The sequence below is a fragment of the Piliocolobus tephrosceles genome, chromosome 2, assembly GCF_002776525.5.
Source record: "Piliocolobus tephrosceles isolate RC106 chromosome 2, ASM277652v3, whole genome shotgun sequence".
Taxonomy (NCBI): domain Eukaryota; kingdom Metazoa; phylum Chordata; class Mammalia; order Primates; family Cercopithecidae; genus Piliocolobus; species Piliocolobus tephrosceles.
Window position 1 is genome coordinate 189,407,425 of NC_045435.1, and position 25,289 is coordinate 189,432,713.

At 37.5% G+C, this 25,289-nt stretch overlaps 1 protein-coding gene across 4 annotated transcripts in view; it reads left to right on the plus strand.

The window, feature by feature from the left end:
• OPA1 (OPA1 mitochondrial dynamin like GTPase) overlaps positions 1 to 25,289 on the plus strand; it is a 101,393-nt gene that overhangs the window by 70,496 nt on the left and 5,608 nt on the right. For all 4 annotated transcript variants that reach the window (XM_023214756.1, XM_023214760.1, XM_023214759.2 and 1 more), the window contains one exon: positions 24,828 to 24,902. In XM_023214756.1, the coding sequence (XP_023070524.1) occupies positions 24,828 to 24,892 (65 nt within the window). In that variant the 3' untranslated portion in view covers positions 24,893 to 24,902. The remainder of the gene's footprint in view (positions 1 to 24,827; positions 24,903 to 25,289) is intronic.

The following is a 25,289-nucleotide window of genomic DNA, read 5'->3' on the forward strand; positions in this document are numbered from 1 at the left end:
CCCAGCTTGGACTCTTAACACTACACACCAGGCCACTACATGGTGCCACACCCAGCATTGACACTTCTTTTACCTTGTCTGGGCTCTGACATCTGTGCCAGGTTGCTTTACTTCATGGAGTCCTTTTTACTGAGCTGTGCTCTGACGCTTCGTGCCGGGTGCCTCCCCATCTCATCCTTCGCACCTGCTAGCCCCTACCCAACCCCACAGATTCCCTCCTCACCTGAAGCCAGACCATGCCTTTGTGGAGATACCCTCTTTACCCTGCCTGTGCTTTGCCAGCCTGCACCAGGCCACCCTGCTGCACAGACACTCTCCTCATTACTGTACCAGGTTACCAACAGCCCTGTATGAATCCATTGTGATCCAGGTCAGGCATTAACACCTACAGTAGGCTGCCGCGGCTTCCCCTTCCCACCCTCCTAGCCTGTCCCTACTAGTAATCACTTTGTCACTGTTCAGGGGGATATTTGGTTATTTCTTGTAGGTTCCTAGCTTTAAGATAGGATTGCCGCTGGGCGCGGTGGCTCACGCCTGTAATCCCAGCACTTTGGGAGGCCGAGGCGGGCGGATCACGAGGTCAGGAGATCGAGACCATCCTGGCTAACACGGTGAAACCCCGTCTCTACTAAAAATACAAAAAATTAGCCTGGTGTGGTGGCGGCGCCTGTAGTCCCAGCTACTTGGGAGGCTGAGGCAGGAGAATGGCGGGAACCCGGGAGGCAGAGCTTGCAGTGAGCCAAGATCCCGCCACTGTACTCCAGCCTGGGCTATGAGGGAGACTGTCTCAAAAAAAAAAAAAAAAAAAGATAGGATTGCCTACTAAAATTTACTTAGATCTTTGAGAACTCAAGGAAATCAGTGAAACATTATTGTTATTAAATAAAAATAAAATACCTGTAATCGGTTCCTCTGTTTGAGCCTGTCTTGTTACAAGTTTCCCTTATTTCAGCTTCGTGTAACCAAGTATTTTTTTCTTTCAATTTTTTTCTTTCAATTTGCTGTCTTACTAGTTTTCTGATATCTAAAAGGAAAAAAGGCAGATACTATTAAGAAATTAGAAGTTCTGCAAATTTCAAAGCAGTGTCTACGCTGGACTGTAGGATTACAATACAATCAATAGGAATATCCTGAAGAAACCGGGCAGGGCTCTTCTGTTTTATGCCCTGTGCCTGCACAGTGTGCTCTCCCCTTGGCATCAGCCCTTGTGGCCTCATTCTCTCCCTCTAGTAATAATCTAAGGTCTGCAGTGCTTTCTCCTTTCCTTTTCTTTCTTCCTTTAAATATTCTTCTTTTGAAACATTTTAACTTTTATTTTCATTTTCTGTCACTTTTGGTTTTTTTCATGCCACCTTGGCAGTAAAGTTTGTGCTAACGTAGAAGATTAGTGCTCAAATCTGAATTGCCATTTACTACTAGCTGTGTCATTCTCGGCAGGGAATCTCCCAGAGCTTTAGCTTCTTTATTTGTAAAATGACTTATAGTGGTTATTTCTCAGGATTGTTAGAATTACTTCAGCAAACATTTGCAAGTCCCTGGTTCATAATTGCATGCTGAATTAGCATTGTTACAGGAAGAGGTATGTCATTGTCACAGTGTATACAAATATATTTCTTATATATCCCTCATGATATAATTATCAAGACAGTGAAACAATTCAATGACTTTTACCAGCATAACACATTTTTAAGTGATTGAAAAATTGTAAGTATCTTTTCTTTTGTTTTTAATAGAGGCTTTGCAACACCGTCACTCTCTGCTCCCAATTTGATTATTTAAAAAAAGTGGATTACTAACTCAGATAGGTACATGGTCAAGCCAAGTTTTATGTTCTACTGGTGGTTTTCCTGAGAAAGCAGCTATGTAACTCCCTTGGAATGGTTTACTACTTTTGTACATATAAAATTGTGATGGTGTTAATGTACCAAATAATGTCCTTGGAAGCAAGGGTTTTGCCAGTGACTCAGCTCCGTCAGCAACCCTCAAGGAGATGAGCCATGACTTTGTCCATTAGTTGGAAAAGAGTCTGCAGAGTGCCTTTTCCTTATTGTTTATCTTTGGTCTGACACTTGGGAATATGGTCATGGATACTTCAGCCAGCCAGAAAACTTTCAAAATTTAAGTTATTAACGTATTATAAGGATCAACATTTCTAGTACAGCCTGTTCAATTAGAACATAGTATGTTGATTAATTGGATTTGGAGAAAGGGAGGCAATCAAGTTTTTATTACAGTTTCAACATGTTGCAAAATATTATATAGATTGTTAAAATGTTGATGCATTCATATATTTTTTGCCAGTTTTAAGCTCGTACGATTTTAAATCGTTTTCTCACTTTGGAGACTCACTAACTGCCCTTTTTTTATTTTTATTTTTTTTGAGATGGAGTGTCACAGTGTCGCCCAGGCTGGAGTGCAGTGGCACAATCTCGGCTCACTGCAAGCTCCACCTCCCGGGTTCAGGCCATTCTCCTGCCGCAGCCTCCCAAATAGCTGGGACTACAGGCGCCCACCACCACACCCAGCTAATTTTTTTTGTGTTTTAAGTAGAGACAGGGTTTCACCATGTTAGCCAGGATGGTCTCAATCTCCTGACCTTGTGATAAGGTCTCTGCCTGCCTTGGCCTCCCAAAGTTCTGGGATTACAGGCATGAGCCATTGCACCCGCCCCTGACTGCCCTTAAAGATGAGTACATAAGTAGGAGTAATACATTTTTCTTTCACATCCTGAAGGAGATATACTGTGTTCACTATTGAAATGAAACCATAAAGCTAGAGTTAGGAAGATTGAAGAAATGAAAAAGGAGCTCACGTGATTTTTGTCTCAGGAGAGGCTCTTCTAGGAAGGAAGCTCTTCGAGGATTCTTTGGAGATACGGTGGATTCCATAGCTGGAACAGGGAAAGGACAAGATGAGCCTGTGGGTGTAGAAAGGAAGGGAGTGCTTGAAAGATGATGAGGTGATGTCAGCAGGTCACAGAAACCCTCTGAAGCAGGCTCCAGTTAGCCAGGCCAGGGATAGTTTAGGCCCCAAAATAATGACAGTAACAAATTTTAACTCACTGAATGAAATAGGAATCCATACATTGGTAATTATGTAAATAAGGGAATAAAACCAGTGATGCAAAAAGTGATGTATATGTCATCGCACAAAATATGTTCACAGAACATATGTACTAATTAAAAGAGGGAAAAGAGTAACCTTACAGTGGAGAGGCCTGGCAATCATCACTTGAAGCAAGTGGTCAGAGTTAATACTATCAGTAATGGTCAAATCAAAACCATACACCATCCTCTAAAATGCAAGGAGACTCCTGCAGTACTTGTATATTCTTACCAAAGATGTAGAACTTAAATTTGGTCATAGCAATACATGAGACAAACCCAAGTTAAAGCACAGTCTGCAAAATAACTGGCCTGCAGTCTTCAAATGCATAAAGATCATGAAAGACAAGGAAAGAGTGAAGAACTGCTCGAGTTGGAAGAGACTTAAAACTAAATGCAATATGTGATCCTAGATTGGATCTTTTTGCTGTAAGGACGTTAACAGGCCAGTTAGTAAATTTGAAGGGGATCTGAGGGTTCCATTGTAGTAATATATCAGTGTTAATTTTTAAATTTTGATTGTTAAGTTGGGATTATTTAGGAAAATACCCTTATTCATAGCGAATACACAGTAGGATATTTGGGGATGATAACACATGATTACAACAAATGTTTCAGGAAAAATGTGTTCTTTGTAGTGGTCTTGCAACTTTTCTGTAAGTCTGAGATTGTTTTCGCATAAAAGGTTAAAGGTTTAATTTTGTTTTTTTAACTGATAATGGATTAGGATCATGTGAAAGTACTTTAGAGAAAACAAGACTTTTGAAAACATCATCTGTGAAGACGTTGAAAGACTGAATTACCTCATGGATAATTTAAAAGGATATGCAGCTGATTTTTCCACCTTAATTTCTTGTTTGCAGTATCTACCCATACTTAGAATTGTCTGGTCTTAAAATATGCCCATTAGGACTTTCATGAAATTCTTTTGATTTTTGTAGAAAGTTCAGTTTCAGAGGATTTTTTAAATAGATATTTAAGTTTGGTGTCAACTTAGATAAAATCTATTTGGATTCCCAGTATAAATTTTAGTAATGTGTCCAATCTGTTTATTGAAATAGACTACAACTTTAGAATACTTTCTTTAGAGACATGAAGATTGGTATGTTATGGCTCAATTCAAACTTGTTCTTTCTATTATGATCTATTTTATGATTCATAAAATCTATCTTATGTTTGTCATAAGTGGAATTTGTTTTCTGCCGCATTCTACCTCAGAAACTAAGTATCTGGGCATCCGTAACAATTGGTAGTAGTGTTTGCTTTGCTACTGAGCCAAGTTTCACCAGTACAGTGGGTAATTATTTTATTGTTCTATGAACATTGTATCTGCTGTTTACTAGGTTATTGTGAGGTTTTGGACCTTCATAGAAATTGCTTGGAACTGTTGTTCACTAAAGCCTGTTATACTTTTTATTCTCTGTGCATGTAATCAGAGACTCATTGATACTGACACATTCAAGGGGCATTACTGATCGTTTAGATTGCTCTAAGACCTAAGAGGTCTTGGCCGGGCGTGGTGGTACATGCCTGTAATCTCAGCACTGTGGGAGGCTGAGGCGAGTGGATCACCTGAGGTCAGGAGTTTGAAACCAGCCTGGCCAATATGGAGAAACCCTGTCTCTACTAAAAATACAAAAATTAGCTGGGCGTGGTGGCGGACGCCTCTAATTCCAGCTACTCTGAGGCTGAGACAGGGGAATCGCCTGAACCCGGGAGACGGAGGTTGCAATGAGCCGAGATCACACCATTGCACTCCAGCCTGGATAACAGAGAGAGACTCCATCTCAAAAAAAAAAATCTAAAGAGTCTTATGTCCTTATTTTACGATAAATTCTTTGATTTTGTGTAAAAACTTGAAACTGTTTCTGAATGTAAAGTAACATTTGAATACTTTTCTTGTGCCAGATTATTAGGTTAAATGCTTTATGTGAATTTTCATTTGATTCTCACAGCTTTTGAGTTAGGTAGTTATTTTTCTCATTTTACAGATGAAATGGAGGGTTAGAAACCCATAGGTAGTAGATGCTGAAGTTGCTTATCAGCTTAAGAAGATTTTGGGCTGAGACGATGGGGTTTTCTAAGTACACAATCATGTCATCTGCAAACAGGGACAATTTGACTTCCTCTTTTCCTAACTGAATACCCTTGATTTCTTTCTCTTGCCTGATTGCCCTAGCCAGAACTTCCAACACTATGTTGAATAGGAGTGGTGAGAGAGGGCATCCCTGTCTTGTGCCAGTTTTCAAAGGGAACTTTTCCAGTTTTTGCCCATTCAGTATGATATTAGCTGTGGGTTTGTCATAAATAGCTCTTATTATTTTGAGGTACGTTCCATCAATACCGAATTTGTTGAGCGTTTTTAGCATGAAGGGCTGTTGAATTTTGTCAAAAGCCTTTTCTGCATCTATTGAGATAATCATGTGGTTCTTGTCTTTGGTTCTGTTGATATGCTGGATTACGTTGATTGATTTGCGAATGTTGAACCAGCCTTGCATCCCAGGGATGAAGCCCACTTGATCATGGTGGATAAGCTTTTTGATGTGCTGCTGAATCCGGTTTGCCAGGATTTTATTGAGGATTTTTGCATCGATGTTCATCAGGGAGATTGGTCTAAAATTCTCTTTTTTTGTTGTGTCTCTGCCAGGCTTTGGTATCAGGATGATGCTGGCCTCATAAAATGAGTTAGGGAGGATTCCCTCTTTTTCTATTGATTGGAATAGTTTCAGAAGGAATGGTACCAGCTCCTCCTTGTACCTCTGGTAGAATTCAGCTGTGAATCCATCTGGTCCTGGGCTTTTTTTGGTGGGCAGGCTATTAATTGTTGCCTCAATTTCAGAGGCTGCTATTGGTCTATTCAGGGATTCAACTTCTTCCTGGTTTAGTCTTGGAAGAGTGTACGTGTCCAGGAAATTATCCATTTCTTCTAGATTTTCTGAGATTTGGACTTGGGTCTTTTAACTTTTAACTACTGGGTCTATTAAAATAATTTGGGAGGGAGGAAAAAACTCAGGCCTTTGGAAAATATGATTACATAAAATTGTCCTTTATATTGAGAAGCTTCCATAGTTACCAGTGTCCTTCACAGGGTTGATCAGAAAGACGTACTTATTAGTGATGATGATAATGGTGAAGATAATCATTATTACCACAGGTACTTCTTATAATATAAGCATCTTTGGATTTTAAACTTTCAAATTGTATGAAAACTTTAATAGAACACCTGAGTAAATGAACAGTACAGTGTGCATGAAACCACTAAGCAAACTAAGGGAAGTTAATTTTCTTTATATGATTTGTTAACATATCTCTAGATACACTTTATCAGATTCCACCATGGGTAAGTAGTGCCTAAGTTGCCCCATATTTAGAGTTTTTCAATGAGGTTGTGTTCCTACGTAGAATCCTAAAGTTCAGCTATAACAGATATATTCATAAAGTCTATAGAATCTTTAATTGAGCATAATGGTGGCTGTTATTTTAAGTTGAGGCTTTTTGTTGAGCTGGATTGAAAGTGCAACTTATTAGAAGTTGCAGTGTATTTCTTCCTGTTTCTTGTTCTTTATGTGAGCAGAAGATATACTTTAGTAGACCGAACACTTCAGAGCTGTATCTCATTTACCAATAAAATGTGAAAACAGTGGTAAATTCCTTCACTTGGGCTACCATTGTACAGGCCTATTTTAATGGTATAGTTTGCTATCCTTTATGTTAAAAGCAGTATAGCTTAAAGAGGCTGGTAAATTGGAATTTTCCAATATCCTCAGCTTTTTTTCCTCCTGCAGTTAATTTGCTCTGCCGACTCCCTACGCGAGGTGGCAACAGCTGGCCCTTTGACTGGAGCTTGGGGGGATTAGAGAGTAGGGATCGCAGCAGCGTGCTCGGCCTCTTGCCTCTGTTGACTGTTCTTTATTGTTCGATGCCTGAGCATCTCCCAGACAGCGAGCAATTGTTTCTCGAAACTTAAAGTTTGTTTCTCTTGGGAGTAGACAATGCTGTTGGGGCTTGTCTTTGTGTTTCTTCACTTTCCCAGTCTCCTCTTATCCTCCATCCTGTGCTTTCTCTTGATAATTAGAAAGGAGCAAAGATACCACCTTTTTATTTAGGTCTGCATGAGATTCTAAAACTTAGAAATATAGGCTATAGATGGAAGTTTCTTTTTTCAGTAAACCACCTCAGTAACAAATCATGTTTTAAGTGAAAACTTTGTTCTTCATAATATCATTTAGTGAGAGAAAACAAATGCATTAGTGCATTTTTGAAATTATGGTACTAAAAGGGAGCAGCAGCAAGGTGACCTAATACTGCCATTTTAAAAGCTAAGATTAGAAAATCATAACTGCTTAAACCTAAAAAGGTCCTTTCACTGACTCCAAAATATAATTCTAATTTATAGGATAGTTATAAGAAATATCTATGCCATGTGGAAACTTGAATAAAAAGTAGTCAGAACATAGCTAAATAGAACCCTGAGGTAGGCAGAATGATTTTATTCTTCACATTTAGAAAAGAAAACGTCAGTTAACCCTGGAACTTAATTTCTACTAGTGACTTCACATTCCGACACTTCTGCCATACCTGCCGTACCCTTGAGTGTTGTTACAGATGAGAATATTGTCTGTAGAGTAGTATGAGATGGAAATTTTCCTAGGAAGATTATTGTACTCGGAATTTGGAACTGAAAATTGTAGAAAGGGGAAGTGATGTGTTTAAAACTGTTTGCGGAGGTGGGGCTCTGCCATGTGTATTTTGACAAAGCTGCACAGGTGATTCTTGCCATCTCTCATTACTGTTTACCCACCTGCCCCTGAGCCGGCACTCCAGAGAGTTCTTTCAGTGCATAGCAACATAATTTCTCATGCTATTAATTGGGATGAAATTGACAATATATTTATTTGTAGAGTCTGAGAGACAATGTCACTTTGGAAAATTTTGTGAGCAATTTGAACTGCATCTGCACTAGTATGTTCTTTTTGTTTCTGTAGACTTAACCAAACTTTAAAGGGACTTTAAAGGCATCTGCACTAATGTGTTCTTTTTGTTTCTGTAGACTTAACCAAAGAAAATGAATTTTAAAGGAAGAGAGGGTGACACCAAGTTGTAGAATTCTAGATACATAGGTTCAGAGGAGATTTTTTTTTTTTTTTAAGGAAAAAAAAAACACCCAATCAAAAAGAATAGAGCAGGGTATCCCGGAGAGAACACATGAACTAATCATCCCGGCAATATCGTTCATATCTCAGTACTGTTGCTCTGTTTCCTTGGCTCACAATACCATTTCATTTCTCCTGGCTTTTAACACATCGCAAGGCAACCTTTTGACCTTTCTTTTTCTGCACTTCTCTCACTATGCCTCTTCTATGTCATCATCACTTCAACCTAACCCAGTATTTTTCTCCTACCTACTTATTTACCTTCCTTCAGTGACTAAAAACCTTGCTCAGATACTGCCAGTGTTGTTTAATTGAGCAGAATAGAGACTTCTCACTATAGGCAACTGTAAATCAACGAAAATAACCATTTAAAGAAGAAAAACGTTTTCATGTCTATCATGGTTGATCCCTTCTGCCAAAGTGATTTGGTTCATTCATAAATTCCCCATACCTTGTGTGTTGCATATTGTACTGTACATGTTTACTGAATGTTCGATTGTGATCTTGTAATACAGACTGTTCATTAACCCCCTTCTCTTGACTTAAAAAGTTGGGGAGAACTAACTCTTTTCATCCTAAGGAAACTTTCTTCTGCTCTGTCTTGCCAGGAAGTTACTGCTCTTTTCTCTTATAGAGCAGCTTGCATCTGTGGCATTCACTCCTGTTGCTCCCACTCCTTCCATCTTGCAGTCTGGCTTTCATCTATGTCAAAACCACTTATTGATGGACCACCAATGATTTCCTAGTGCCAGTCTACCCAGTTCACCAGGAAACTTCAATAACTCTTTATGTTTATTAAGAATTTTTAAGTTTATTGGAATACATTCAAGTACTTTTTGGAATGTTTATATGATATAGAAATGTGTATGTTTGAAAGACAGAAACATTGTTTTTTTTCCTCTTCACTACAGAATAAACAACATACTTGTTTTATGGTAGCAATACTTGAATTCTTTAAGGCATCTTTTCATAAATGTGGCAATTTTAAAAATCTGGCCTTCGTAAAATAATTTTTTCTATAGTAAGATGATTAACACATTAAAGCAACTAGGGAAGATAGTGAAGAATTATTTTTACCCTGAGTCTGTATAAATGAAGTAGGCTCTGCTTTGTGTTGGAACAGAACAAACAAACAAATCTGAGTTGATACAAAGATAAAGTAATCCTCAGGGAAAGTCCTCTGTGTTCGGGAAGTAGTTATTTACACACCAAATTCCCCGTGACAACGCCTGAGTAGTGTGATTTCCAGGTTATTGATGAGAAAATCGAGACTCAAAATGGGTCTTTTAGAATGGAGTACATTTTTCATGGCCTAAGTCTGTCTTAAAAAGTCACCATTGAAGAATGCTGATAAATTAGTACGAGAGTAAAAGAACATTTTGTTTTCTATGATATTATACATGCTGCTAGTAATCAACACTTTACTAGCAAGTATGTTCTTTTGCCTTAAACTCAGGTTTTAACTGATTAAGAATAAAGACAAGAATGTTCTCTACAATAATGTATGGATTGAATTTGCCATTTATCATTTTAAAGTAGGTTTCATTTATATACTATTGTGAAAATACTCTTATGTATCCAAAAGGCCAATGCACAGATTTTTTTTCTTTTTCTTCTTGAGAAAGAGTGTCGCTCGCTGCCCAGGCTAGAGTGCAGTGGTGTGATCATGGCTCACTGCAGCCTGGAACTCCTGGGCTCGAGTGATCTAATACCTTTAAAGTTGGGAATAAACTTTATCTTAAGCATTTTTATTTTAAAATTGTTATGTTTTTGCATATTCAATAGAAAAAGTAGAATGTAGTAATTGAAAACCTAATCACAAAACAATTCATTGGACTATGCAACATTATATAAAAAATAAATTAAACAAGATATGAAATCTTAAGAGATTGGTGGATCGATGCACATGAAACTAGTAACCTCTGTCAAGCACAATTCTCCAGGTAGTTAGAGAAATTAGTTAAATGTGAAGAGAATTTTAATTTTTCACTATTTTGTACATTTCTGAACTGTGTCTCCCACAGCCCTTCTCCCCCAGAGAGCACGATTCAGAATTACCTTTGAAGTGTTATAGTCTTAATTATCCTATTCATGGAATGACTAAGCTATTACATGATGTGCTCTATCTTAAAAGTAACAGGTATTTTCCCAAGTAACCTATTGCTGGTTGTGATGCCAAGAGACATTTCATGGGACCACAGGGTCGTTGCTTATCCTGATGCCATCCACAGTGGTTGGGGGATTCACAGTGAATTCTCGTAGCCTATAACTGTGCATCATGGCTCTGTCATCTGAAAATAGATCAAAATCTTTATTAAACTCAGTTTGCACACTTGTACCACCCATTTAAGATTCTTTCATTGTTACCTCCTGTATACAGAATGTTTCATTTTAATTTCTCTTAGAACAGCTCACTCATCTATTCTCTAGTTTCAATATTCTGAGCAGTGGAAGTTTGCTGTTTTTTGGTAACTTCAGTTAGATCTCTTTTCTGGGCCAAGAATTAAAGCCTTTTTATCTTCAGTCTCTCCTTTTGTTGGCACTGCTTCATCGTCTGTGTCATATGTACAGATCTGTCTTTAGACTGGTCTTTACCAAAGTACACTACTGGAATTTGAGGGTTTTTTTTTTTTTTTTTAACATCCTTTTTATTATGACAGAACTAGTGTTTATGCATTGTGGGAAATTAGAAACTATAGATGGCAAAATTTTAAAAAATAATTGCCACTACCCAGAGTTTAGCACTATAGTTTAAGACAATTTTGAATGTGGTCCTAGGGACGTAATTTCTGGACACATTTTTCATGAAGAGGTCTCAGGTTGGCTTCTTACACCCACACATCTTCAGCTCATTGTCATTGCCCCTATTTTTAATTTCTCATCACTCAGTGGGCTAAATTTTTCTTCATTGTCTTCATATAAACTTATTTCAGAAATACTCATTAAGAGGAATAAGCAGCATTAGTAAAAATGAAACCTATGGTACCGGTTACTTTTATTTTATAGTTCAAGTATTCAGGAAGCCGTATTGTAGCATAGCATGTACTGAAAATCACTGTCCTTTGAACAGTAATCCCATACCTGTATTTAGTACCTGGCCTTCCCGTATGTGCTTGTGTATTCATTGTATCTCCTTTCTTTCTTCAAAGATGCTCAAGTCATTCTCATCTTAAAACTAGTGGGTTAAACCTTCCATGCACTCTAGTAGCTACTGTGAGCTCTAATCTCTATTACAAAAGTTAGCTCTTTGAGTCTCACTTCTACTGAAACTGTTTTTTTCCCAAGATTACTGAAAATTTAAGAGGAAATAATGACCCAGGCTTGCATTCAGGACTAGAAAATACTTCCATATACAGAAAACCAAACACCACATGTTCTCACTCATACGTGGGAATTGAACATTGAGAACAATGGACACAGAGAGGGGCACAACATACACCAGGGTGTGTTGGGGCGTGGGGGGTGAGGGGAGGGAACTTAGAGGACTTAGGTGCAGCAAACCATCATGGCACATGTATGCCTGTGTAACAAACCTGCACATTCTGCACATAGATCCCGCTTTTGTTTTTGTTTTTTAAGAAGAAATAAAGGGAAAAAAAAAAAGATTTCAAAACTTAAGAAAAAAAAAAAGAAAGAAAATACTTCCTTGTAACTGCATCATTTGGTACTTTGGAGTCCATATCCTACTTGAAACTCTGGGATCTGGCCCTTACATTTATATAGTGCTTTACAGTTTACAAAACTTCTGCTTGTCCATGTGTGTCTTGTAAAGTCTTATGAGGCTTGTAAGGCATTATATGCCCATTGTTCAGATAGAGAAATTAACATTCATTGATGTAAATGGTTAAGCCAATTACATACATATTTATGGCAAAACTGGGGCTAATCATATGTGTTACAGATAGGACTTTGTTTAGAATTGTTTAGGTATTCTGTTCATCATTAGTCTTTGGGTTTGTGTTTGTGGTAACCATAGACAACCAAGTTCATATAATTTGGCTTCTTTCTCTATGTGATTTTTCATATGTGTTAAGGATCCTATAACAATGAATTTGCCTCCTAAAGAGGTACATAATGTTTTAATTCCTCAAAAAAGATAATTCTAAGTTTATAAGTCTATGTATACTCAGTGCCCGTTGAATTTTGTAGAAAAGAAATTGCGACTTAAAGGTGATTTTCTAATTTAATTTAATATGTGAAATTAGTTTAGAAGTTGTTTTTATTTTTCTGAGCCTGATTCTCACTCAGTTGTGATAAACAGCACCTCTGTAAAATAAACTCAGTGATAAACCAAGAACTTCGGAAATCCGCCTAACATGAATACCTGTTCTTCTTGTGCTAAGTTTCATAATACTTTGTCCTAATACACCATTTTTTTAAGAGATGGAACTTGTATTTTATTTTTGCTTTCACCTCACCTAATTCATAATTTTATTAAAACCTACAATTTTTAATTTCATTTTTTAATACATTTTTAGTTTGGTTTGTAAATCAGAATTACATTCTCTGATCTTATACTTTCTTTTACTTTTAAAATTACAGTGATGAACTGACTGTTTAAGAATCATTCTCATGATTCATTCGTCTGTTTTGCCTCCTTTTTAAAGCTTCAGCACTGAAGGTCTTTTGACAAACCAATATTTATAACAGTTTGACAGCAGGATGAGGAACAGCGTTTGTCTTTGTAACAGCTTGAAGAAAGACCCTTTCCAGGACCCAGTCATGCAGTTACAATCTTGACCTCTTTCTTATGCTGGGAACATGCATACAGCAGCACCTCCCATGTGTTTTCTTGTCCCATTGACTGTCCATTCACTTCCCATCTGTTTTGCAGTCTTAAAGGAACAGAAGGGGCCCTCTTATAAATCTGTCTTTGCAGGTGATAAATGATGTCTATCTCTTTAAGGGCTGCCTGGGTGGTTTTCCTTTTCTTAGAACATTTCTACTTTTCTCCTAAGTAAATTCAGGGAAAAATATAATTTTAGAAATAAGAGAAAAAGAAAAACAAAATGAATTTTTTAAAGCATTTTTAATTGACTAAGAATATTTTACTGATCTTTTTTAGTCTTCCCAATTAATAATGCCTAAATCATATTTTTTTAAATGTATTATCGACATTTAAATTTTTATCAGGGAGCAAAATGAAGGTATTCATTTTGAAATAATGGAACTTTTTTTTGAGAAAAAGCAATGTATCATTAATGAGTTAACATATGAAATAACTTTTTAAGTTTTTTGTCATAATTAAGTGTGGAGCATCTTATGTATTGGATACAAAAATAAAATATTTCAGAGTAAATCATTGTAATCTTATGGTAAAATCTATTCATTTTTTACATTTAAAAAGATAATCATAAACCCCATAAACATTTATGCTTTTACTTCTGTTGCTGAAAATAAGTATTATAGGAATAGATATTGGTATCATTGGGTTTGCTGAGAATTCAGCAGAAATAAAAATAATTTACTTTTTCTCCCATGCAGAAATTATTTATGCAAGGTTTTATGTAACAGATATTGTCCCTCCGTGGCCCCGCAGAATGTTCTTAAATTACTGATTTAAAAACTATTACCAGTATAAAATGACCACTTTTAGAATATTGTGTTGTATTATTTGAATCAGCTGGCTAATAATATATCTGCTACAGACTAGCTTGTTCGTTTATTAATTATCCAAAAGGAAGTTGAGGCAACTTACATATATCCTATGCAAAAGATAAAACTACTTAAGTGAAAACTTTGAGTTGAAGAAAAGGAAAATCCAGGCAAGTGAAATAAAGTAAAATATAAGATAGAATTAGTGCCCCCTCAAAATGCATGCTCAAGGCTTCTACATACAGGCAGACCTCATTTTGTTGCATGTCACTTTATTGCACTTCACAGTTACTGCATTTTTAACAATAGAAGTTTTGTGGCAACCCTGTATTGAACAAGCCTGTTGGCACTATTTTCCCAATAGCATGTGCTTACCTCATGTCGCTATCACATTTTGATAATTCTTGCAATATTTTGAGTTTTTCCATTATTATTCTATCTGTCATGGTGATCTATCATCAGTGATCTTTGATGTTTGTATTGTAGCTGTTTTGGGTACCACTAACTAACTGTGCCCATATTAGTCAGTGAACTTAATCAGTACATACGTGTATTCTGGCTGTTCCACCAACTAGACATTCCCTGTCTCTCTCCTCCTCTTCAGGGCCTCCCTATTCCCTAGGACACAACAATGTTGAAATTTGGCCAGCTAATAACCCTGCAATGGCCTCTACATGTTCAACTGAAAGAAAGAGTGCCATATCTCACTTTAAATCAAAAGCTAGAAATGATTAAGCTCAGTAAAGGAGGCTTGTTGAAAGCCAGAATGGGCCATTAGCCAAACTGTGAATGCAAAAGAAAAGTTATTGAGGGAAATTAAAAGTGTTATTCCAGTGAACACACAAATGATAAAGCAGAACAGCCTTCTTGCAGAAAGTTTTACTGGTCTGGATAGAAGATCAAACCAGCCATAACATTCCCTTAAGCTAAAACCTAATCCAGAACAAGTCCCTAACTCTGTTCAGTTCTCTGAAAGCTGAGAGAGGTGGGAAGCTGCAGAATAAAAGTTGAAGCTAGCAAAGGTTGATTCGTAAGGTTTAAGAGGAAAAAAGCCATTTCTGCAACATAAAAGTACAAGGTGCTGATGTAGCAGCTGCAGCAAGTTATCAAGAAGATCTAACTAAAATAATTGATGAAGGTGGTTATGCTAAACAACAGATTCTTGATGCAGATGAAATAGCCGTCTATTGGAAGAAGATGCCATCTAGTAGTTTAATAGCTAGAGAGAAGTCAATGCCAGGCTTCAAGGCTTCAAAGGAGAGACTGTGCCTCCTATTGGGTGATAATGCAGCAGGTGACTTTAAGTTGAAGCCAACCCAAAGAATTTACCATTCTGAAAATCCTAGGGCCCTTAAGAATTATGCTAAGTCTACCCTGCTTGTTCTCTAAAGGTGGAACAAAAAGCCTGGATGACAGCACATCTGTTTACAGCATGGTTTACTGAATATTATAACTCTTGAGACCTGCTCAGAAAAGTTTTCTTTCAAAATATTACTGCTCATTGACAATGCATCTGGTCAAGCAAGGGTTCCGAGGGAGATGTACAAGGAGATTAATGTTGTTTTTGTGCCTGCCAGCACAACATCCATTCTGCAGCCCATGCATGGATCAAGGAACACTTTCAACCTTGAAGTCTTATTATTTTAAAAATACATTTCTTAAGGCCCTAGCTGCCATAGATAGTGATACCTCTGATGGATTTAGGAAGAAAAAAAAAGGAAAAGCTTCTGGAAAGGACTCACCATTTTAGATGCTGTTAAGACCATTCAGGATTCATGGGTGGAGCTCAAAATGTCACCATTAACAGTTTGGAAGAAGTTGATTCCAACCCTCGTGGATGACTTTGAAGAGTTTGAGACTTAAGAGGAGGAAGTAACTGCAGATATGGTAGAGACAGCAATAGAACTAGAATTAGTTCTCTTGTAATATGATAAAACTTGAACAGATGAAAAGTTGCTTTTTATGGACAAGCAAAGAAAGTGTTTTCTTCTTCCTTTTTTTTTTTTTTTTTTTTGGCAGTCTCAGTTTGAAGAAAGTGTTTTTTGAGATGGAATCTGTTCCTGGTGAAGATGCTGTGAACATTGTTGAAATGGCAGTAAAGAATTTAGAATATTACATAAACTTACTAGATAAAGCAGCTGCAGGGTTTGAGAAGATTGTCTCCCAATTTTTAAAGAAGAAAACTTTGGGTAAAATTGACCCAAAATTACCTATTGTGGATAAAATGCTATCAGACAGCATCACATGCTACTGTGAAATCTTTCATGAAAGGAAGAATCAATCAGTGCAGCAAACTACAATTGTTATCTTATTTTAAGAAATTGGCATAGCCACCCTAAGCTGCAACAACCACCACCCTGATCAGTCATCAGGGCCAGACCCTCCACCAGCAAAAAGATTATGACTCACTGAAGGCTCAGATGATCCTTAGCATTTGTTAGCGATAAAGTATTTAAGGTACGTACATTGTCTTTTTAGACATAATGCTATTACACACTTAATATATTACAGTGTGCTGTAAACGTAACTTAAATGCACTGGAAAACCAAAACACCTTATGCGACTCCCTTTATTGTGATACACACTTTATTGTGGTAGTCTAGAACCAAACTTGCGTATCTCCGAAGCATGCCGGTACTCTGCTAGAGGGAAGATGCAAATGTAGCCCTCAGTTTCCTGGTGGCTGGCAGATACAAAATGGAAAGCAGAGGTCATTAACATCATTCATGGTGGTCATCAGACAGCAACACAGCATTGCTTAGGAGAAGCATAGGTCGTCTTGGTACACACAACGGAGAGAAATTTCCCTTAAAGTGGACCCTGAGTTAGATGATATAATGAATCTAATGGCTACGTATAATCAGCAATATCCTGGGGCCCTTTATTGTAATGTTTCTCACGCAGGCTAACATACACAGTTCTAGGGAAAACATGATGCTGTCCAAACATACAGCTATTTGGTTTGGCTTATCTAAGGATAAAATACCTAGTATCCAGAGAAATAGATGAACTTACATCCTCCATACGGTCTCCCATAAATATTATTTGTTTTTGCAGCTGATCGTTTAATAAGTATCAGGTAGCCAGAAGTTCAAGATTTTACACTCATTGACATTGACAGGCACCTGGAATGGTACTACTTTTTTTTTTTTTTTTGGGACATCTCTGTCACCCAGGCTGGAGTGCAGTGGTGTGATCTTGGCTCACTGCAACCTCCACCTCCTGGATTCAGGTGATTCTCCTGCCTCAGCCTCCCAAGTAGCTGGGATTACAGGCACCCACCACCACACCCGGCTAATTTTTGTATTTTTAGTAGAGATGGGGTTTCGCCATGTTGGCCACGCTGCTCTCGAACTCCTGAGCTCATGTGATCTGCCTGCCTCGGCCTTCCAAAGTGCTGGGATTACAGGCGTGAGCCACTGTGCCCAGCCAAGTACTACTTTTTTTATTAGTTAAGTCGGAGCCATAATCATTATAACTGAGCTGAAATTAGGATTGCCATCCACTTAAGAAAATTGAGTGGTCTAACAAGGATAAAAGCCTAAGTATAAAGCTAATTCATGTTCATACTGAAACCTTTTGGGGAATAGGCCTAAAATACATAGAAAGTATTTGAAGAGGTTTTAATTGTACTAGCCAAAGGGAGCCTGGTAGAAATGCTTGTGTTATAAGAGTTTATTTTTTAAAAAGCTGAATTTATGTGACCAGGCACGGTGGCTCACGCCTGTAATCCCAGCACTTTGGGAGACCAAGGTGGGTGGATCACGAGGTCAAAAGTTCAAGACCAGCCTGGCCAATATGGTGAAACCCCATCACTACTAAAAATACAAAAAAATTAGCCAGGCGTGGTGACACATGCTTGTGGTCCCAGCTACTCGGGAGGCTGAGGCAGAAGAATTGTTTGTACCCGGGAGGCAGAGGTTGCAGTGAGCCGAGATCATGCCACTGCACTCCAGCCTGGGCAACAGAGCGAGACTCCATCTCAAAAAAAAAAAAAAAAGAGCTGAATTTATCAACAAATTGCTATGGAGCTTTTTATATATTCAGCATGCTGTAATTTACCTCACAGACTTTCTTAAGGCTACTTTCTTTCTAAATTATACTTCATGGGGGTCACAAAATAGCAAATCTTTAATAATCACCTTTAATGATTAAGTATTGTTTAAGTCAGACCACTCAACTATGAATGCGTAAATATTCATGGACATCTATTACATAGCAAGCAGTGCTATGCTGGGCCGAGTGATTTTAAATAACAGACTTTTTGGTAAGTAGAGAATTTCTACAAGCAGTCCTTGCTGTTTTCCACATTAATGCTTAGAAAAAATACGATATAAAAATGATCTTTCCAAAATGAATTATGAAGCCCCGTGAGAATGATATGGCAATTTGTGGTTACATATTTTACTAGAGGGTTAATATCAAATAAATAAAAAGATACTAAGGAATAAACAAAAAAAATTTAAAGATGCAGTTATATAATGAATTAGAACAATACATTTTAATCATAAGTTTTAAATTAGTGTGGACTTTGAATACTCCTGGACAAATTCCTTCATTTTATAGATAAAGCTGGGACTGTGGCTTACCTAGTTATAAAGTTAATGGCAAATACCACATTGTCATATATTTTAAATGATACACATTACATGTTCTCTGCTTTATAGAAATCATATAAAATGACTGCCCCATAGATTATTAAAGGTGTTAGGCTAAGGATCCTTAAAAAATTTTTTCATTGAATGTTTCTTCCATTATTAATTCCATGAAGTCCATGTTACAGAAGATTTTGTCTACAACAGTGCAGTCACATTCTTCGCATTAGAAATACAACCACCAGCTAGAGTTCCTAATCAGTATAAGGAAGTAGTTGTTAGGAGAGGGGATGTGCTTCTAGTCCAAATGAAGATTTCCATTTTGAGTTTTTGAGGTAATGGAACTAACCCAGCCTTTACAGGCCCCAGAAATCTGGGAACCTCAGCTTTCGAAGTACTGTACCAGTCTTTAACAGTCTTCCTGGACATGTGATTGGATGCCTCCTTCTGTAACATGCAGGAGTATTCTGTTTGTCTTCATTGAGTGTTTAAAAATAATCATGCCTATTTTAAGGAAAAAATCTACAGAACTAAGATTCAGAAGATAAGTGCTAGATTTAGTCATATACCTTTGTCTGTCTCTTTGGTTCAACCTTTCATCAGCTGTAAAAGACGCACATTTTTTCTTGTGCTAAATCTAAGGATTTAACTGTAGTTTTGAGAATCTTGAGTGTAGTCTCTTGTTCACCTTTTTTTCCTTTTCTTATTTCCCCCACACCCTAGATTCACTTAAATACTGAACTTCTAAAGGGCAAGTTAATAGTGTAGTTGTTTAATAAAAAGCAAACCTTTTCATGAACAATATATATTACATAATAAAAGGTGTTCCTTAGCCGGGCGCGGTGGCTCTAGCCTGTAATCCCAGCACTTTGGGAGGCCGAGACGGGCGGATCACGAGGTCAGGAGATCGAGACCATCCTGGCTAACACGGTGAAACCCCGTCTCTACTAAAAATACAAAAAACTAGCCGGGCGAGGTGGCGGGCGCCTGTAGTCCCAGCTACTCGGGTGGCTGAGGCAGGAGAATGGCGTGAACCCGGGAGGCGGAGCTTGCAGTGAGCTGAGATCTGGCCACTGCACTCCAGCCTGGGCGACAGAGCAAGACTCCGTCTCAAAAAATAAAAATAAAAATAAAAGGTATTCCTTTACTTTTCAGTACTATAGTGAATAGCTTTTCAGTAGAATCTAAGTAGAATACACTTAGAGGGTGTCTTAAAGCTTAACACAAAGTGCTTATGCAGCATGTTATAAAACAGTTCTATTAAGGTACATTTGGATCTTTGGGTGTGTGGTTTGCTTAAAGTACACTGCATTAGTAAGTTGGCAGCTTGCTTTCTTTAAAAATATCAAAAGTTTTAAAAGGTTTATTTCAGGGCATGTGTTAGTGTTTTGTGTGTGGTTCTTTGTTCCTGTTCTAAACTGTTATTAACCACTGAAGTGAACCTTCTCCCGGGTTTGGCCTTTTGGTATTCACAGTGTATTCAAAACCTAATTACAGATTAGTCTATATTTGAGACTTTAGAGCAAGTATCAGAAGACCCAAAAAGAAAATGAGAGTAGCAGTATCATTTCATGTTGAGATACAGAGACCCAAAACATGAATGGGCGTCAAGTCATCTGAAGAGAAGAAAAAAGAGAAGGAACTTCATTCACTGAGACGGTTTATGAGTTGGGGATTATGGGAATATTCATGACTCAATCAAGAAGCACAGTGAATTGATGTTTGAAATAGCTCATCTTTTAAGTAAACATTGGATAAATGCAAAGTAGACTCAGTATTCACTACACGTAGAAAGAGCTATTTCGGTATAACAGAAATAGCAGTTTGTTAATCCCTTCCTGAGTTGGTTTAATTTACCAAGTAAATCACAAATTTTATTCTTTATTTGTGAATATTTAATTCAAATATTTAATGGAAATATGAGTTTGCTTTATAATTACTCATGCTGATCCATACACATATTTCTGAGAGAATGCAATTTCTAATGGTGAAATAGTTACAATAATATTTTTGAAATTTGAACGCACTGTGATATTGAAGCATTAATTTGAAGGATCGGAAAGTAGGAAGTTTTTGTTGCCAACCTTCAACTTCATTGTTTATGGATAACCTGGCTTTCTGTGCAGCCAGATGGCACAGTTAGTATACAGACATTCTTGGAAACTTATGTCAAAATTTAAAATGAATGAATTTATGAGAAATAATTTTGCTTATTATTTGTAATATAGCTTTCTTGGAAAGCAAGAAATCAGAATGAGTTTCTAAAGCTTCAAGTGAGTATGTATACATGGTCAGCATCTTTCAGCCTTGATAATAAGATGCGACCATTCAGGTGAAGGCGTTTTTTTCCCACTTGTGTTGTTGGACCTGGGTATCCTGTTCTATGTTGCTTGTCTGGTTCAAGGTGGGAGCCACCAGCTTTCCTTGACCTTCATTATCTGTGTGTGTCTTGCCTCTCATTCCCAGGCTTGCTGTAGCTCTTCTGATCCTGTCTTCCTCCCGCTCGATCACTAGTGTAGTATTCATGAAGCCAACTAAGTTCGTTTTTCCCTTTGGAAACCACAGCCCTTATTTTCTGTGCCATATTTTGGGCAACTTCATTTATCATTGATTGAGCATATGCAGTGATAGGGCCTTGTTCTGGACACGGAAAGCGCTGAGCAGTTGTGGTCCCATCTTGCATTGTTCTCCAAGGGCTTCTCCAAATGTGTATAGATTTAGTCTCTTCAAGAGGACACAATTTTCATCAGAATATGATAGCATATTGTGTACTGTTTGGTCATCCTTAGGCATAGACTACTTAGGAGGTGTCAGTAACTATTTTGTTCCCTGATTTTTACTGAAATGCGTCTTTTTTTTTTTTTTTTTTTTTTTTTTTTTTTGAGACAGAGTCTCGCTATGTCACCAAGCTGGAGTGCAGTGGTGCAATCTCGGCTCACTGCAACCTCCACCTCCGGGGTTCAAGTGATTCTCCCTGAAATGTATCTTATTTTAAGTCAAAGGTAATACTTAAAACAAGACCAAATAGACTTAAAATAACAGCATTTGCTTTGTCACTATGAGCTTTGCTTTGTTATTATGAGTTAACATATGGTAGCAGACTGGGTGTAGTAGCTCACGCCCTGTAATTCCAGCAGTTTGTGAAGCCAAGTGGGGAGGATTGCTTGAGGACCAGACTTCGAGACCAGCCTGGGCGACATAGTGAGACCCCCATCTTGACAAAAAAAAATTAACAAATTAGCCAGGTGTGGTGCTGCATGCCTGTGGTCCCACCTACTTGGGAGACTGAGACGGGAGAATCACTTGAGCCTAGGAGGTCAAGGCTGTAGTCAGCTGTGTTTGCATCACTCCTGGGTGATAGTGCAAGACTCTGTGTCAAACAAACATGGTAGCAGATGTAGTGTGTGTTTCTTAATCAGAGAAGTGTAGACAAGGCTATACTCCAGGCTTTAATGTCCTCATATTTAGTAATGATACCTGCAAGGTTGTATGAGAACCAAATGAAATGCCAAATTTGGAAATACATAGTAGATACATCATAGCCTTAGAATGAGAGAGTAAGCCAGGAATGCTTCTCAAAGGCAGGATATCATGTGTGTCCTCATATCCAAGTACATTGTGAAAGTGAAAGAACAAAGAAAAAAATGATTTTCAGTTAATGTTTAAAGGAGACATTGATCATAATTGCGCTTTTAACACTCACCTCCAGTCTCCCCCCACCCCGTTCGCACCTCCTGCCCCCGTTACTGCCTGGTAACTTAGGTAAGTGTCCTTTGTCATTCCTGAGGTTTCAAGGCATGGTAGTACTGTGTCCTGATATTCTAATTGTAAATATTTAAGGGAAATTTGGCATTTTTTCATTTTGTGGTTTTCATATTAAAGTATATTAAATAGTCTTTGTGCTTTCATTTAGGAAAAAAAACTGCTTACCTGTTAATTTTAGAAAAATCTGATTTTCACTTAGACCTTACAGAGTGAGACACCCACATCAGAGTGGCTCTTGGTGTCTTTCAATCCAACTGGATCTTGCTCCGAATAGTCTCTTGTAGGGAGTAAGGCTGCTGTACCGCCTCCCTGCAGTAGTCCATCCAGCTTAGGATGGGGGTCACCAGTGGGGCAAAAGGATGGGTAGACCTGGCCATGCACTGCCCTGTTGTTCTCAAATCATGTATCAAATGGAGTTGGACTTCTTCTCTTCATACAGTATAGCATTCCCAAGTAGAAATATTTCTCAGTGAAATGTGGAGAGAAGCACCTGTTTGAGATTCCCATGTGTTGTGTAAGTTAGATGATTTTTTTTTTTTAAAGACCACATTCATTTCTAGGTAACAATTTAGAAAATGTCTTTCTCCTAACCCCCCCCCAGTTTTTAAAAATCCTTCAACTGATGAACTGATGTGAAACTTTCTTACATTCACTGAAAAAAACAAAAATAGGTTAAGCTGTTTCTAAGCAACTAAATGAATTAATTTTAAAACTAAGAATGTGGCCTTATTTTGGGAAAGCAAGAAAGTTTACTGGTTTGTCTGCTGTTTAACAAATGGAAGTGAGCCCACCAGAAAATTGAGACTCAACTTTTAAGAGATGAGTTAGGATTTTTTTTTAAGTTTTTCTAGTTTAATTTTATATGTAAGGAGTTAATGCTGCCTTCATAATAACTATTATATTTTCTCAATACATAGTTTCAGTAAAACAATTGGACTTTCCCTTCCCCTCCCCCCACAGATTTTATATCAGTCTGAATCTAATACCTAGAATGAGAAGTGCTTCAGCCAGGCATAGTGGCACTCACCTGTAGTCTCAGCTACTCAGGAGGCTGAGGCAGCAGGATCCATTGAGCTCAGGAGTCTGAGTCTAGCCTGGGCAACAGAGCAAGACCTACAAGTTTTAAATTACTGGAAAAATAATATGGAAAGAATAAATTACTGATAAAAGAATATGAAAATGTTATGTTCTTTATATTCAACCATGGTAGGCTTTTTTGAGTTCCTGCGATGCTAATAAGAAAACATAAAAAGGACAATTCTTCATTTTCTTGGGTACTCATCACTAATGCTGCCTCGCTGGTAAAAAGGAATACTTATATCTTCAATTGCAGATTGTTTACTTTTAAATATAAAAGATAGAAATGTCAAATATTAAATGCATTTTACATGGGTTTCCTACATAAAGTAGAATGCTTGCCAGTTTTGCCTCTAGGTCACTCACTTTGATCCAGCCAACCCACCTTAATTGATAATTTCTACTAATATGTTAAATTACATTAAAAGGACAAAAATATTTATCATGCTTACTATAACCTATGTTTTAAAATAGAAACCAGGCACAGTGGCTCACACCTGTAATCCCAGGACTTTGGGAGGCCGAGGCAGGAGGATCACTTGAGCCCAGTTCAGGACCAGCCTGAGCAACAAAGTGAGACCCTGTCTGTACAAAAAAATTAAAAATAAAAAGCCAGGCGTGGTGGCACCTGCCTGTGGTCTTAGCTACAGGCGAGGCCAAGGCAGGAGAATCACTTGAGCCCAGGAGGTTGAGGCTGCAGTAAGCCCTGTTAGTGCCACTGCACTCCAACCTGGGCGACAGAGTAGGACCCCCGTCTCAAAATATAAAATAAAATAGGAGGTGCATGACTAAGTTAGCAATGAAGTAGTATAGATGATGACTTTTCCACTTTTAATAGGGGATTGGCATGTACTGTGAACAGTTGACATTTGTGGAGGAAATCTACATTTCAGAGAGAGAGAAACTTTTCTTATTTATAGCTGGCAAAGTACTTTTTTGTGTGTGTTTTTACAGAATCATTGCACTTCTCGTATTTGTTGCAAGCATCTCCCACAGGTTCCCTTGTCTTTTAATTTAGGACATACAAATAAAAATATACATTTCAATATGGCCATATTGATGGATCTTTTCCTTTATAACTCTTATTACTTTATACTTAAGAAGTCATTTCCCAGTCTAAGGCCACCTCTGCTTTCTTTTAGTTTTTTAAAATGGTGTCATTGTTGTATATTTTCCTGTGACCCAGACATTTCTAACTGTGGGTTCTTGATTGGGCTTCAGAGAATCTGAGAATTCCTTAAAATTCTCTACATAATTGTACATGTACTTAATACATGCTGTTTTCCGTGTTAAGAGTTCACAGTTTTTATTAGATCCTCAAGGGGATCATTCTCTCCTCCCACTTCCAAAATATGTCTGAGACCTACTGCTATAATCCACCCGGACTTTATTTGGATAAAAGGTGGTATGGTGAGACTCATTTTTTCTTTTTTCCCCAAATAGTTCAGTATACCAACCATTTAGTAAATAATTACCTCCTGATTTGTGATACCTTTGAAAAATCAATGTTTTTCTTTCATTTATTTTTATCCCCACAGAGAAAGTTAGAGAAATTCAAGAAAAACTTGATGCTTTCATTGAAGCTCTTCATCAGGAGAAATAAATTATATTAAGTGAGTAAAAATTCTATAACTGTATTGGTGCTGACTAAATACAAAATTATACTTTTCTTAATAGTTTATCATTCTGCTTCACTTACATCCTGGTTGTTACTTATGCTGTAATTTCAGTCAGTCTCTAAAACTAGCTTCCGAAATTCATTTGTGTAATGTTCCTTTGAATAACTTGATTGCCTTCTGGCTGAACTGAAAATATCCTCTAGAACTCATTTTGAATAGAACAAAGGTGAACAGAGAGCTAAGATACTGTATAATATGCAGGTGACTCGTTTTCTAGGTGTAAAGAATTGAGCTGTAGTTGACATTACTTTATTGCTCATTGCTTGTAGTCTGTCAATAATCATGTGTATGTTAAATATTTAACTTACAAAGTTTTCTGTT